Here is a 17,513-nt window from a genome sequence, read left to right as displayed (position 1 = left end):
TGATTGGATATCCACCATTGAAATCCTTCTATGGCCTACCGTACTGTTTATTTGAAATCCAATCTGTTGATTAGGTCATACAGACCTAGATGAAGGGAAAAACAAAGATCAGCTTGATCCAAAACTTTTATGCCCCCCAAAATTTTTTAATGGTTGATGTTCAATCAACAATGTTTCCGGTAATGTGCTCCACTTCAGATTGGGATATACTCATTTTTGGTCACATATCATAAAATGATCTAGAAAAATAGGTGGACAGCATGGATGAAACACATACATCATGGTGAGGCCCACAGAGCATCGACTATCAGCCTTTGGCTGGTAGCTGGGGGAGTAGCCAATCCTATTCCCTCGATCTCCATTGAGAAAGATGCCCAAATCGTACGGTTTGATTGTAGCATTTTCTCTGGGTTTTGTTCGTTTCTAGAGTTGAACTGATGGATACAGTGCAAGCATCAGAACTTGTGGTCCTGCACCACCTTTCCCACTAACATACCATATTTGTAGAAAATCAGTGCCGCTGAAACGGTTAGCCCTACATTCAAGATAACCTGGAATAAAACAATCATCAGGTGGGCCACAACGTTGGAATCGATGGACAACCGACCGTCCGACTCAACATACATGTGTATCCTACCTATGAAGCGAATCATCATGATTTCGTGGAATGGTGATATTTATAATGGGACCCACCATCATCACGGTACTGATGTTGTGCACCAGTGAGATCGTACGGTCCACCAGGTTGTGGCACCGGACGTGCAGAGATAAAATTTTGATTGGGCCCATCGTGAAAAATCCCAGCCGCCCATTTACAGCCATTGACAACCTAGCCGTAGTTCACCATGGTGTATGGGCTGTCCACGTGTTGGGCTTGTTGGGTGGGGCCTCATCAAAATATTGCTTGTGGTTCCTACAATTGAGCTTTACCAATACAATGATCTTTCGTTGGTGAAAATCCCTTCGATTATGCAATCCTAGCTGTCCAATTTGTGGCCTTCAAATGGATGGCGAGAAATGGAAAACGGCTAATGGTTCAGATTCAAGGGGAAGACCTCTACGTGGGGCAACCACAAACGAGCCAGTAGATTGAAGCAGCGGATTCACCGAATGTAACCTCTTATATGCTCGGTGTCTGTCTGACATTTGGGCCGCTCTTCATGTGGGCCGGTAGTATTACTTCAACGGTTCATGGATTTTATTTATCTGTGGCTGACTTGATTATTAGATCAGCCTGAGGTTTGGATCGAAGCATGTTCGTGGTGAGTCCCACCTGTTGAATGGGCCACATCTCGGAATATGCCACGTTGGCATGAGTGAACTTATCAAAAGGTTAGATCGTCAATAACATTACGATAGACGCTAGAAAGTCTTTAATGGTGGCTGTTCAATGACCACTGTTTCCTGTGGTGTGGTCCACATGAAATGTTTATTTTCTTCGTTTTTGAGATAACATTCTAAAAAAATCTGGAAAAACAGATGGACGTCTTGGATATGCAATGAATACATCAAGGTAGGCCCTATGGTCAGGGTCTCACCACATCTCTGGTTGGAGGGTCGCGCTCATCCTTATCCCCCATTTTTCTCAGGAGCACTTCGATACTCTGGCGGAGTGTTATCGTTGATACGCAGACACTAATAAATTGTACAGATGCTATACAGTTAAATAAAATCAAGTCATTCAAATACTGGCTCTAATTTAGATGGACCTTAATTTAAAATTACAGCTTTTTATTTAAATTAATTTATGATCTGAATGGAAAACAGGAAACGCCTCCTATCTAACGTACAAATGACCACTAATCGGAAGTTATAATTCTTAAATGAAGTTTTTTTTTTTTATTTTTTTTTTTATGACAACCTATCTGCAATAGGTTCCACAATTTGAACGGTTACATTGACTTTGTATATGCCACTGTACACTTCCTAGACACCTACATATCAACCATCATAATGTGCCAGAGTATCAAATAGCTCCCTCTCTTTATTTCTTTATTTTTTATTTTTTTTTGTTTTAAGGAATGTTTGGACAAATATTTTACAATATTTTCTACCAATATTGGGCATTATATGGTTATGGAGTAGTTGGGCTTCCTCATGGGGCGACATACGTACTCAAATGCACGTTTGAAACCCTGGATTCATGCATCAGACATGGAATGCACCGTGGCCCACTAATATTTCTCAAAGGTGGAGCTACGAACCATTATGCCATCCCATATATCTGTCATTAATGTCTACATGTGCACTAGAAATGTTAGGGGTGGCCCACCTCATGAATGTTTAGATGTCAGCATGTGCATGGACCATGAGCGTCCATAACCAACGGGTGTTTAGCCATGTAGATCATCCACTGTGGGACCAACTAGATTGACGGTCCAGATTGATACTTCATCCACTTTGTTCATCCAATGGTCTAAAATACCAAGATTTACAAGTAATTACGTAATCAAGTAGCATATAAACTGTTGATGCAGTATTCTAGTTAACTCTTCCCAGACCCTTGAGTGCTTGTACAAAGAACAAAATAAGGAAGACCCTAGCTAGTGCAGGGAATCCTCCAATGCTATAGTCAGGAATTTGGGTCTAATACAATTGGTTTAAGGGTAGAGACAATATGTGTATGTACCTTTTACCATCGTAAATCTCCCTATTTATAGTTGAGGAAGAATAGTAACGTAAAGAGATCCTTCCGAGATCCTCGGCGGATATTTCGAGATCCTGAGTAACCGTGGATTACACTCCAGAATCCTTGGAAAAAATCTTGGACCATTCCCTTGAATAAGATCAGACTACAGATGTGGATAAGGTCGGACATCAGTTGGGTGTCGAAGTAGATAGGTTGGCCTTCAGATAAGGTTGGATGAGCTCCTCCTTGCTGCTGCTGACCTGTTCTTTCAATTAGAAAGAACATCTTTATAGGACATCTTTATGATGTCTAATTTCTGTCGCCTTTAACTTCTGCGTGAGTTCCGATAACCTCTTTAGGTTGATTTCCGAAGAGTTCATTCTGAGTTGTGCCTTCCTCTAGGCCGACCTTAGTTGTGCCGACCCATGTTGTGCCCTCCTTAGATGGGAGTCAGACGGTCAACTTTTTCCTTGTCATTAGCCCATTGGGTCATGCCAAGTCTCGGTCTGACATGCTCCTATAAATTGGCCCACTTTTCCCCATGACATGAACCATTCATGCCGGATGCTAACAAGGGCTACTCAAACTCAAACGCTAATGTAATCAACATGTGTAGAACATAATGATCGCACGATCTGTGACCAATGAGCTTGTGTCTTCAATCTCGCCAACAATTGCGAAGGATGTGGGCCACAACCTCATTGCAAAGATCATGTCAAAATCACATCGTCGTAATCATCCAAGGAGGTGGGGTTGGCCCCATTGGACAATCTAACTTCACTTATGGTAACATGTTATTTTCAAATTCTTCATATATTTCTTTTATTCACTATCTAGGTTTTAAGGCTTGGACGAGCCAGTGCAACTCATCTTAGTTGACTCAGACTCTGTTCGGAATGGATCGCGTTTGACACCGTGTGTCAGAATTGAATGATGAGCTTGGCAGAGTCTCAAGCCTTAAAACCATGTTCATCAGCAATGCGGGTGGCAGTGGGCCTTTCAGGATCAAGATGGGCCCTAGCAGTCATTGTTAGGAATTTACGTTTGGATACATCGAAAATATAAAAAATAAATCGAAAAATATTTCACTAGGCTGAATCATGTATAAAATACGCTGTCCTTAAAGCGTGATTCGCCCCCTTATCAATTGCTGATGGGTTACAGACGAATTGCTTTCAGGATAAGACAAGCCTTATCTGGATCCAGCGTGCAGCAATCACGATAGGTCCACTATGGAACAATTTTAATGTAGCAGATTTCGTCTGAAAGACTCAGACGGTAGAGATTTTTCAGAGTATTATATAAGAGATATTTGGATTGTATCTGATTTAATGGGAGGGATGATGTGTTGAGATGATGAAATCGGACCGGAATGGTCCAGTTTATATAGGCATCAGGTATAGCAAAGTTGTTTTGTGGTATTCAATGGTCCAGAACGTTTGAAAACGTTTCTGGCCATTGTCAATTAATCCCAGACGTTTCTGGTTGTCGAATCAAAGGATCTGACCTTTGGATCATCATGGTCCATCCGTTTTCGGACTGTTTGGTTTTCAAAGCAGAGAGTCGTTTTCAGAAACTACTGAACGTTTCGGATTTATGATCCAACCATTCTCAGTCTTCTATAAAACTCAGACCATTTCAGATTGACCACTCTGCGACACGATGCGCGCGTGCGAAGTACAAAGTGCGCCATCCATCGCCACTACAGCCTCACTGCCTCACTGCCCATGCCCGAGCCCAGGCTTGTGCCCGAGTGCGTGCGTGTGTATGTTCCAGTCCCGAGTATCACCTCCTCCAAAAACTCCAAGTAAGAATACTCTTCACAACATTTTATATAAACCACACAATCATACTTTGCATTTCCGATGTGGGACAAAGCACACACACCGCACTTTTTAATTTAAAATTTTCAAAATGCGTTTTGGCGAGAAATTCTCGAAATTTTGAAAATTTCAAAATTTTCGTTTTATTTTGAAAAACCATTGATTTTTAACAGTCATCGGTCTTGATTCTCCTGGATGTTAGGCCTACATACTTATTGGGTATGGATCAAGGTCCGGGATCATTCGGTGACAACGACAGACGAAATTAAATCCTTGGCTTTGATGGGCTTCATTCGTTAATAAATTTAGAGCTGTAGATGAGCTGAACCGAGTCGAACTTGGCCCAGCTCAACTCGGCTCGGCCAACAGGCTATCCTAGATCAAAACTTGGCTCAACTCAGCCCTTAAGCCTAATCGACTAGCTCGGCTCAGCTCATTCAGTAACTCGGGCCAGTTTAAGCTGAGTTTGAACAAAGCCTGAGCTCAATCTCTTAAGTTCAGTTTGAGTTTGAGCTTATATTTGAGTTCAAGTTTAAGTTTTAGAGTTTTTAATATAATACACACACACACACAGAGGCATGCTCACCTATGCACCTATGCACATGCGCACCTTTGTACACGTGTCATAGATGTCTAATCCAAATGATCCATGTGATTCGAAATCCCATGAAAGCCGAAGGGACAAATTTTCACCCTGATATAAAATTTTGGTGGGCCATAACAAAGAGAAATGCAAATTAAGCGAAGAAACCGTTTTCATTTTTCATAGCCTACCAAAGTTTTGGATCAAAGTAAAAATTGAGCCTGGGGGGTTTCGTGAGGTGTTGCTTCACGTGGACTATTTAGATTTTGAAGTCACATCACGTATAATGAATTATTAAAAAAGTTCACAAGAGTTTCATACGAACTGGTGAGCAGTTGAGCATTAGGCATAATACATATTTTATTTAAATATATAAATATTTACAAAATATTTATATTAAGTAAACCTATCAAAGTTGAATTGATTCTAATCGAGTTAAGTTTCTAGCAGAGTTGAGTTGAGTTCGATCTAGCTCAGACTTAGCTTTCAATTTTTTTGAGCTTAAAAAATCGGCTGGACTCAACACGAACTTAGTTTCAAGCCTAGTCAGGTCAAGCTTTTTCAAGTTGAGTCAAGCGAGTTAACCAAGCTAACTCGGTTCGTGTACAGCTTTATTGTTATCAACTTGGGCTTCAGTCTGGCCCATCTAAAATTTTGGGCCATGCCCAACCAACAAGACATTAAGTTAGGACCCAGGCCACCTATGGTGGGCCTAGCTTGGAAGATCAATGGCCGAGGCCAGTTGATCGTCAACGCAATCTGTAGGTCCTATCAACAGGCTGGGTTGAGGAAAACCCCAGGCCTGGCCCATTTACATCTTGGCCCTGAAATTTAGGCCGTTCCCGAACTGCGATCAGATAGATGTAAACATCCAAGATTTGGGCCTGCAATAGAAAATGTTGTTAAATTGAAACCCAGGCCTAGTATGTCCCAAAAATCAATCTTAAACCCAACCCACACCAAGCCCAGCCTGTGGCGGGCTTGGGCCAAGATCTAATGGGCCATTCTCGCTCATTGCCAGGCCTAATAAGTGGCCCAGATGGTCAGATTGTTATGATTTTTTTATTGCATTCTTCTAGTGGCCCAGTAGTTTAATGATCTTGATCACTTTACATTTTCTCACATTTGTGGAAATAAACTAACCTTTATACAATGTTAATTGACCTTTATTCCTTCTAATATGGTTCTTTAAAGGCAACGACGTAAATGATACAACAAATTGCAAAAATTATAATACCGACGTCGATGGTGAGAGCCGTCATTGCCTGATCACTCAGCTCCAAGTTCTTCCCACCGAGCCGATCGACCATGTCCGGTACCGATTCCCAGTTCTTCAAATCTTGCTCATAAGGATCTTCCAACTTCATCTTCATCCGCTCGGCTTGTCGGCTTGCAGCCTCCTGAGCCAATGTCCAATCATAGAATCTACGCCTCTCTTCATTGCTGAGAACGTCGTAGACTTCTCGCAGCTGCATGAACTTGTCAGATGCTACTTTCATAGGGAGCGACGTTGTGTCGGGATGGTACTCCTTCGATAGCCGACGATACGCGGCTTTGATCTCTTCCAGGTCAGCTTCGGTCGATATTCCTAAGAATCTGATCATCATGTACAAATATAATCCGACATCAATGATCTTGTGTTATTCAATGGACCGGGCTGGCCCATCGAGCTCATTTTTTGTTTCAAGGGCAATTTGGTCATTTATCATGCATGGTGGGCCTCATTTTAGGAACAGCTAAGATCTTTCATGGGCCCGGCCTAGGTAGGGCTGAAAGTCGGGCAGGTTGGGTCGGGTTAGCGCTCAACCCTAACCCAACTCAAGGTTCCTATTCCTCAATCCTAACCCAACCCAATCTCGGGATGGGAATTCTCAACCCAAGACCAACCCAAGCGGGCTCCGTCGGGTTGGTCGGGTGGATACATGCTAATATTTTTGTTATTGCATTAGTCTATTATATTTCAATACACATCTTATTTTTTGTACCTATGATTTTATTAATTATATGTATAGTTATTTACGGTAAAAATTTAAAAAAAAAAATTTTAAAAAAACTTTATTTTTTCTAAACAAATGAATTAAAATACAGGATAACTACTCATTTAAAAGTCATGTTGTGTAGCATGCTATCTATTTGGTAGAGATAAATCTAGCATATCTCAGTAGCTTGAGTCATCGCAAATGGTGTGGACCAATGAGACCCGATGGCATTGAAATTTCTTGTGCCTTCAACATAAAGGATCCACACTCAATTATAATTTGTAAGTATCTATATATATATATATATATATATATATATATATATATATATATATATATATATATATATATATATAGGGTCGGGCAACCCAAGCCTAACCCAAGTTTTATCAGGCTGGTGTTTATATAGCCCAAGCTCAAGACCAAACCTGGTACATCCTGCCCAAGCCCAACCCAATGTCAGGTTGGTCACGGGTCAGTCTGGCTGAACCCGCCCAACTTTCAGCCCTAGGCGTAGGTTTTACTTTGCATGCTGGGATATGACAGACACTGCCGGCCCATAGATAGTCCTAGTTACACACTTGTCAAATGTGGTGATGAGTGGGGTCCAGTCTCCCAGAGGAATGGACCAGATTTGGTCGGTAGGCAAGACAAATCCTAAGTTGGGTCCCACCAATCACATCCGTCCAATCATGATCAGACGTGGGGAATAACATGTACATAAAATAGGTGAATTATCTGTTTAATTGGTAAATTGTTATATACCATACTTTAAGTGTAAACGCCATATGAGGGATTGTTTTGTTTCTCAATTCTCCATCGCTGTGAGTGCCATTCAATCAATCTGGACCGACCACTTGATGGGCCACATCATGGATGTGCTAGTTCCTAAATTTTGCACTGATTGAGTGATCCTTGCAAATCCATCTATACTAAGACAACTGCTCCAAATTGTTTGGACTGCCCAGAAGAGCTGAAGAATGGGAAAGTTTCCAATCTTTAAAGTTTCGATGCAATGGCTCATTAAATCCAAGTGGTGGCCTATTGATTGGACGTTCCATATCATCGGCACATGACAGTACCATATAATGAAAGGTACCAAAAAATGCTACTCACGTTATGTGCAGTGAAGATGAGAGCTGGCTGCAAAATGTTCTCTTGTATTTTGTACTCTGCCAGAGTGTGATGGTTAATACACAGTCACTCATTATATCTATTGTACGAATCAGAAAATCACTGATCCCACATGTAGGAGTACAAAGGGGTCGGGTTGGGTTGGGTTGGGTTGGGTTGGGTTGGGTCAAAGGAGGTCCAGACCCAACCCATTTGAGAAATAGGTTGACATTAACTCCACCATTAAAATTTGGATGGGTCTGGGTCAAATCAAAGTAATAAACAAATAAAATAGTGAAGGCATTAAACACAATCTGTTTATCCATGGGTAGAATTTAAGTTTTTTTTTACACACCACCACACACTCACGCCATAGTGGGATTTCACCACCGATGGATACTCGAACCCTTGACAAATTGTTTAAACGAGTAAGGATCCAAGTCGGCATGCTATAACAACAACAACAATAACAACAACAACAACAACAACAACAACAACAACAAAAAAAAAAGTGTGAAAAAAAAAAAAAAGCGGTATTTTAAAATACCTCCCAACATTCCCCCTCTTCTCTCCTCTCACCACATTTCGAACCCGCGAATGCTTGTAAACGGCGTGTAACCTTTGCCATGCGATTGAGTCAAAATGCGGTAAAGAAAGCAAGAGTTTATTTAAGTTGAGTATGAGTTTATTTTAATTCGAGTATAACAATTATAATTGATTTTTCACACATAATATTTCATATCAGCCAATTAGTGGTGTCTATCAAATTAGATAGCAAAAGTAAAATGTCCAGTGGTCCAATTCTACAAGCGAATTGGAGAAGTTAGATTGCCACAAGCAATTGATTGGGTAACCACATAAAACATAAAAAAATAATTAATTAAAATTAGTAAAGCACTAGTGTAATGAGTCTAAAAGAGAATGAGGGTGTATGCATACTTAAACACTTTTTCTTAGGTGTGAGTTAGGTCGAGATTGGCAGACCCATTTAAAAATTGGGTATAAGTTGTTAAGGTAGGTTGATTTTGAAAGCACTTGGGTTTTATGGTAAAATATTAAGTAATCCGACAAAGGGACAAATCAGATAATTAATATAAACTCATATGTTTGATTTTATACTCCATTTGTAGTTACTTAGTATTGTTAGTACTCTTATTTGTCAATCATGTGCGTTCATGTGTCAGTGAATTGGTTAGGTTGTTAGACGCTGAAAACCGAAGATACAAGAGGACAAGACACATCAAAGAATGAAGAATAAATAAATTGATATGCATTTGTGGCTCTAACTTTAGATTCAAAACAACCTAACCTTTAGATAATTCTAACCTTTATAGGTAAATTTTGTTAATCATTCCTTAGCCTTAGGATTCTAATTGAAACATGATTAGATATGCTAAAAAATATACAGAGTTGTTATAAATCATATGTCTCAAAATAGCAATTTTTAAGTTCTCATCAATTCCATCGAAAGGTTATCGATGGGACTTGATGGAATCAAAGAACCACCCGATGCGATTAAAAAAACAATCCAACAACTAAATAGAAAATTTATAGATTTTCTCGATGATATCGAAGGACGGTTCAATCCTATTGATGGATCTTTGATCCTATCGACAAAGCCGTTAACTAACCGTTTTATAACCATTATAATATGATTTCTATAAAGCGAGCCTTTGGTTATTGGGCATTTTGATGTGTTTTTGGTGCAATATAAGCCTAGGTGATTCTCAACTCATATCTCTCATCCTAAGCCTCTAAACCAATGAGATATAAGTAATATTCTTGAGTTTTACCACTCTAATGAGAATTTCAACCTTCATGATGAAGATTATCTTGATTTCCACCATTCTCGAGAGATTAGACATTAAACATATAGATATATCATTGTCTAAATCCTCTAGGAGACCCGTGTAGGTGAATCCTCTTTGAAAATCAACTATCAATTAGTTGTAGGAGATTCCACCATCCTCCCACCACCTTGGTCACCTCATCAGGACATCATATGCAATACGGTTGATCGTAAGAGCTGAAACTCAGTATCAACGATCGGAGTAGTATTTGAGAAGCTGATTGAAGCACAAGAGAGCATCGATCAAGCATCTTAAATAAAATGCTACAAAAGAGCTCAATCCAATAAGTAAGGTTGTCAATTGTAGAGTCCATGCACTCTTTTTTTATGTATGATTGAGTGTTGAGTTTGTGACTCAAACTATAAGTTCTTGTATAGAACTTAAGCTCTTGTGTGGGGCCGAATTTACCGGACATGGGTGTGTACGTATTAATCTCTATGGGGAGCCTCTCGTCGGAGTGTACGTAGGGCCTTGGATTAGGACTGCTATTGATTGTTAGTTAACCGAGCCTTTGTATTTAGACCCCTGACCAGGTGCTGTCCATGGCAGCCCAACCAAGTGTCAACTGTCAAATTTAATTAATATTTATATATATTATATAGATAATAGATTATATTATATTATATATATATATATATTAAAAATAAAAATATTAAACCCTTGCAACCTAGCCGAGTGTTATCCAACCTATTAATATTTAAATATTATATATATGATATATATTATATATTTTAATAAATATATAATAATATAAATATATATTATATTAAAAAGCCTAAAGGGTCTAAACCCTAATGTATATTATAATATATAATATTGTAGACACCCCACCTAATATCAAGAGGTACACCATGGCCTTTACTTCATTTAGATCGAGCCGTTGGGAGTGCCAGATGGGACTCGATCATCTAATCAGACTTTAGTGGCAAATATTAATAAATAGAAAAGAGGACACATCATTAAATTAGAAGGTACCTCATTAAATAAGGCTCTTCTCAAGAGTGAAACTCCTCTCTGCCACATTTCACCAACAACCTACATTTTCTAAGGACAACCTAGCCTGTAAGCCCCGCTATCTAAGTAACAACCTAAGAGGATAGCTATTGAAACCAGCTCGTCCACCAATTTTCGCCTATAAAAATCCTCTATAACAACCATTCGAGAGAAGATGGAGAGAGTGAGAGTCGAAACGGGAAAAGCAAAGTGAGACTCTAAGAGAGGTGTTTAGGGGGATGTTCAAAGGTGAGGGCAATTGCCGAGGAGTGACGTAAAGTGAAAACTAGGATTTTTTTTCTAAATGATCGATCACTTAAGTTGCTCCATAATGACCGATCATTGAAGCAACTTAAGTAAAGAATATCGATACGATTAAGGACGTCTGATAATCTCTTTTAAAGAAAAATGTCTGATTTCCTCATTCTTCCTGACTTTTCAAGACAAATCAATTCTAACTACATACAATCTAAGGAGTTCTCTTCATTTATTTTCTTTAATTCTATTCTATCTGACAAGTTATTACAGAATCCCTAAAGAAATTAATAAAACTCTGCTAAGTAGAGACCGTACAGGTGTATGAGCGGAAAAGGGTGCCTAATTCCTTCCTTTTCTGTAATTGTGACTCTTACCCAACATCTATGATGTAAATCAGTATATGAGTCATTCTAATAGAGGGTTCCTTGAACCTCTCATCTATTCGGCAATTCTATGAATTCCGGTCAATCGTAGGTTTTAAAGCCACAATTTGGCTAGTGGCGACTCCAAAACATTTTAACACGCTAGATTTGTCATTCTAACTCTCTTGGAAAGGTATTGAGCGGCCAAGGAGGTAAAACCAAATCAAACTAATCACCCATACTTGAGCATCATCCCAAAAGTGACATGGCACGCGAATTTTCATTCCTTCTCTCCACATCACTGGACAGGACAATTGAGAAATTCGTAGGGCACGCGCGCGCACACATAAACATATATTTATATGTATGTATGTATATGTATATATTATATTAATGTTATTTATGTTAGTATTAATGTTAGTTAATATATAATATATTATTTGTGAGTGCTGCTTCGCTAGATTTTTCAATCGTCATGTCCTATGATGAGGACAAAAGGAACGGAAGTCCACATGCTGTGTCACTTTTGGGGTAATGTTCAAGTATAGATGATTAATTTGATTTAGTTTTACCTCCTTGGTTGTGCAATACATTTCCAATACAGTTAGAATGACACATCTGCTTTATTAGAATATTTTGGAGCTGCCACCAGCCAAATTCTGTCTTCAAAATATACGGTCAACTAAAACCCGTAAAATTACTGAATGGATGAGACGTCCAAGGAACCCTCAATTAGAATAACTTATGTATTGATCTATACCATAGATGCTGAGTAAGGGCCACGGTTACGGAAAAGAAATGGGTTAAACACACTTTTCTGCTCTATTTGACAGGGTTTTATTAATTTCTTTAGGGATTCTATAATAACTTGTCAGATGGGTAAAATTAAATAAAAGAAATGAGCAAATATAGAAATAAATGAAGAGAACTGCTTGTAATGTGTTGAGTTGGAATTGATCTGTCTTAAATAGACGGGAAGAAATGAGAAATTAGACACTTTTATTTGAAAAGAGATGACCCGACGTCCCCGATCATACCCTTACTCTTCACTTGAGTTACTTCGATGATCAACCATTTTGGAGATTTCCATTGAGTTTATACGAGTAGAGTTAGAAAAAAACAGGATTTACCTCTATATCACTCTTAAGCAACTGTCATCACCTTTGAACATTCCGCTAAACATCCTTCTTATAATCTCATTTTGCCTCCCCTATTGCAACTCTCTCTCACTCTTTCCCCTTTCAAATGGTTGTCATAAAAGATTTTTATAGATGAAAACCAGTAGTCAAGATGGTTTCAATAGTTGCCCTCTTAGGTTGTTGGTCAGAGAGTGTGGGGCTTACAGGCTAGGTTTTCTTTAGAAAATATAAGTTGTCGGTGGAAGGCGGCAGAGATGAGTTTTTGTTCCTAAGAAGACCCTTTCATACCTCATTTAATGAGGTGTTTTTTCATTATTTTTTATTCACTATTTGCAACTGACATCTTATCAGATGATTGGGTCTATCTAGCGTTCTCCCGATGGTTCAATCCAACTGAAGCAAGGGGTCAAATTGTGCCGCTTGATATTAAGTAGGGTGTCTACATTTATACACACACACACACACACACACACACACACACACACTTATATTAATGTTAGAATGTTAATATTATTTTTTTATTTTTATTATTATTAATATCAATGTGAGATTATTAATGTTAATGTTAATTTTTTATTTTTGTTATTGTTAATATCAATGTTAGATTGTTAATATTAATGTTAAATTAATGTTATTATTATTGTTTAATTAGTTAGATTGTTTTTTTCTATTTTATTGTTGTAGTATAGGATAATCGGTTGTCCATTTGAGGATTTGTATATTGTTAAGCATAAATTCAATGTGTTTTTTAAGGCATAGAAATTCTCAAATTGTTTCATTCTTGGACAATTTAAGGTTTGATAGATAAGAATGCTTTAATTTATTCTAATTTAAATGCATATGCTTGTTCTGGTTCATCTCTCATTTTCTCTCTAGATATAGTTCTTGTATTTATTTCCATCGCCAAGTGTGGAGACTTGATGTGAGAATCAAATACATGATTAATATATACGGAGAAATAAGGAGAGATGCTACCAAAATTTTAGCATAGTATTTAAATTAAAAAATGAAATCATTATAATCTATTTAACCTTAAATGGGTGATTGATTTAGACAGTTAGGCAATTCTAGAAAATTTAGAGAAACATTTAAGTAGATACTACTTTATGTTGATAAGTGCTTAAAAGCTTTCCTGACTTTATATTTATACATGGCTAGTGAAGAAGTCCTAACTACCCCTAATGCCGATGTATCAGCCTTCTTATTGTGGAGGGAGAATGGTCTCCAACTACAACTAAAGGAAAGAGAGGATCAATAGTGTAAAATGGCTTTAAAGAAGTTCTAGTTAATGGTTTGGTGAAAATTAAATATATGCACTACAAATCATTATATAGTAAGAATATTGAAGGGTCAACTATTCATTTAAATAGACAAACAAATTTATTCAAAAAGACCAAAAATCTCAATTTCATGCTAACAGTTACTTTCATTTACCAAGTCTGAAGAGTATGAGTCTCAAGGTAAACTTTCCACTCATAAGTTTGACAAAAAGAAGTTGAAAAAGTAATATGCAAAACTAGTGATCGTTGAAGAAAAACCATTTAGAATGATAGATAGCAAAGTTTTCATATACACTTCATATCTTTTTACTTTATACACAGCCACATCAGGTGATAAAGAAGTTAGAGCTCCTAATGTTTCTACAAATAATGGTAATATGATCAACGATAAATATATATTTTTTGTAGCATAAGAAGATACGGATAATCGAACGAATGAATCAGAATTAAACTTGTATCTGAAAGATCTAATCGTAAGGCATTAGGACTCAAACTTTAATGTTTTGGAGTGATGAAAGATAAGAGTTAGTGAAACCAAATACCCTACACTATCATTAATAGCCCGAGACATAATATTAATTTTCATTTCAATAGTGGCACCAGAATCTACTTTTAGCACAGGAAGTAATGTCGTGAGCAAGCATCGAAGTTCTATTTCAAAAAAAAAAAAACAGTTGAAACATTAATTTGTACACAAGATTAGTTGCATTTGATTTAGGGAAGTAATAGTATTAATATTGAGGAAGAGGATGATGGGGAGGAGAACAAGTCTCAAGATAAGACTACACCTGCAACAACAGAAATGTGAAGAAGATTAGGTTAAAAATTATTGTTAATTTGTTGAAACTTGAGACTAACATAATATGTACTTGAATGTAATGTTGAAGGACGCTATAAGTGTAATGCAGTAATGTTTTTTATTTCATTTTCATATTATGTCTTTATTTATCTTATAATTCATATTTCATTACTGCTTTTATTTATTATATTTCATTTTTATTTTATTTTTCATATTTTATTATTACAAAAATATTAATTTCTCTAACACATAGATTGTAGATTAGTCGTTTACTGACTCGACCGACATTTGCAACTACGGCTCCTCAGTCCACTCTCTTAAATTCAAAAAATTGAAGATTTTATGTCACTTGTATGTGGCCAAGTTTATTAACAAAACTAATCGGCTTAAAATATACCTATAATGTGAGGATGGAGATACAAAACCATATCATAAAACTCTGAAAAATGTCCAACTTTTTTTTCTGGCCCTTTTATATTCAAATAAAAAATTTTCCACCCCATCCAAACTTTCCAAGGTAGAGGAGAAAGTAAGACTATTAGCATTACAAAAAAAAAAAAAAATTAATTATAAATCGCATCAAAATGTAATATGGAAGAGGCTTCTAGACATCAATGATGTCCTCCAAAACAACATGATGCCGAAGAAGGATCAAGTTGCACGAGCAAAAAAGAAAAAGAGTAACAAACTATTCATGTTTCTTTCTACTAGTCTCGGTGCATTTTAGAGAGTGTTGGGAACTGCGTATAAATATGTTCACAAAAAAATTTTGAACAATTTAATTCAGAATACAAGAGCATGATGAAAAACTCTCTCCATATTCTGATTCAAAAAATGTGAACAAGTACGTATATGAAGAATTGGATAACAGCTCGAGCTCAGCAAACGAATCTCATCTCCTGTAGTAAACAACGACAGAAAAGAAATGCATATAATATTGTTATAAATTTGTAATTGTAATATTTTTACTTTTTAGTTTGTTAGTTATTTTTTATTTTCATTTCTACTATGTTATTGATTAAATTTTATATACAACCTCGAACTTGAAAGCTTGATCTCGAACTCAAACAAACGAACTCAACTTAAAAGCTCAAACTCGAACTTGTCCTGAAAGCTCAAGCTGGCCCGAGCTGCTAATTGAGCCAAGCTGAGCTGGTCAATCAGGGTTGGTTAACAAGCCAACCTGAACTCGAGCTGGGGTTGGCTGCCGACCAAACCAATCCGAGCTGGGCTAAGCTCGACTCGGTTCGACTCAATGTACAGCTCTAAGCTCAACTAAGGCTTGAAAATTCTCTTCTTCTTTTTTTGCTAAAATATATGTATTTTGATAAATTTATTAAAATCATTATGTCAAATATCACACACACACACACATGAATTTAAGATATTAAAATTGATTTACTTAATGAGATTTAGGTTCTTTTATATATATATATATATATATATATATATATAACAGAATTTCAATGCATTTTCATTCTAGATTACCAAATATAATTTTTGAATAATATTGAATTCCAATTAGAGGACACAAAACAAAACTAAAGATTCTAATTCACATGCATTCCATACTAATTGCAAATTAAATTCTAATTCATACCTAATACACTCTTCCAAATGAGCCCTTAGTAATTTGGGGTGAACTTTGAAACCAGGCCACTTAGTTTTTTGTTCAAGTAACATAGTGGGTTAAAGACCTATTTGTATCCTCACCTAAAAGACCTATTTGTATACTCACCTAAAAGATGAAAGAGCCGCCGATGTTAAGATGGTTTGGGTGAGATTAAAGACCAATGGGCTAAGCTAGCCTAGGTATGATTTTTAGGTTAGGATGGTTTGGGTGAAATTAAAGACCAATGAGCTAACCCTAGGTATAATTTTTTAGGCCGAACGCCGGTCCATGGGCTCCACCACTATAAAATAGGCCCAGCATAATCCAATGGCCATCGTGTATGTCTCAAGGTCAAATATATTTATCAATCTGTCACTCCTGTCCACCTGGTTAAAGGACTTTTTACTCTTTAAACATTCGTTGCCAAGGTGGAACTCACCCCACATCATCTAATCACTGAGATTTCCACATCCTCGCCCACCATGATAGGATCTACGACATGGACGGTTCCGATAATAGATCATGACCCCTGTTCACAGTCTACCGACTCTACACCCCTCAATCTCCACGTGGCAGCTTCATTATTTTCCAAAACGACGCCGAAAGGGATAACCGTAAAAACTGAAATAACGCACCAACCGCTCAATTCAAATCGGCAATACATCGGCGATTTTTTAAAGATAAAATAGAAATCGGGACCACCAAAGAAGTAGTAAGAGCACTTACTGGTAGTGAGAATCAGTTGAATTCTTCAGCAAATCAGCAAACTTCTCTCCTAAAATCTCCTCCTCCTTCTTCCTATCTCCTCCATCGGTTTTGGTTGTCTTCCCCCCAATCCACCCTTCATCAGGATTCTCCCAGTGAATTCTGGTATCCACACCTGGGTTACCCTTCCTTTGGCCAACCGGCGGCTGCTCTCCCGAGTCATTGGTTGCGAAGACGCGCATACATCGATTGCGTCTTCGGGCATTGGCATTTTCGCCTTTTCGGGTATGGTGGAGAAGAGAGAAGGAAGGAGCTGCTGTAGAAGCCATTGCTATGGCTTGTTAGAGGTTGAGGAGGAGTGCAAGTTAGTTTGGAAGAATGGTTGGCT

At 37.6% G+C, this 17,513-nt stretch overlaps 1 protein-coding gene across 1 annotated transcript; it reads right to left on the bottom strand.

The window, feature by feature from the left end:
* Window positions 1-6,075: 6,075 nt before the first annotated feature.
* LOC131242576 (NAD(P)H-quinone oxidoreductase subunit T, chloroplastic) lies at window positions 6,076-17,513 on the bottom strand. The gene is made up of 2 exons (XM_058241305.1): window positions 17,147-17,513; window positions 6,076-6,631 (listed from the first exon to the last, which is right to left on the bottom strand). The coding sequence occupies exons 1-2, from the start codon at window positions 17,452-17,454 to the stop codon at window positions 6,211-6,213; spliced, it is 729 nt and encodes a 242-aa protein (XP_058097288.1). The 5' UTR covers window positions 17,455-17,513; the 3' UTR covers window positions 6,076-6,210.

The sequence above is a fragment of the Magnolia sinica genome, chromosome 4, assembly GCF_029962835.1.
Source record: "Magnolia sinica isolate HGM2019 chromosome 4, MsV1, whole genome shotgun sequence".
Classification (NCBI taxonomy): Eukaryota; Viridiplantae; Streptophyta; class Magnoliopsida; order Magnoliales; family Magnoliaceae; genus Magnolia; species Magnolia sinica.
This window is presented reverse-complemented; position numbering and strand designations above follow the sequence as displayed.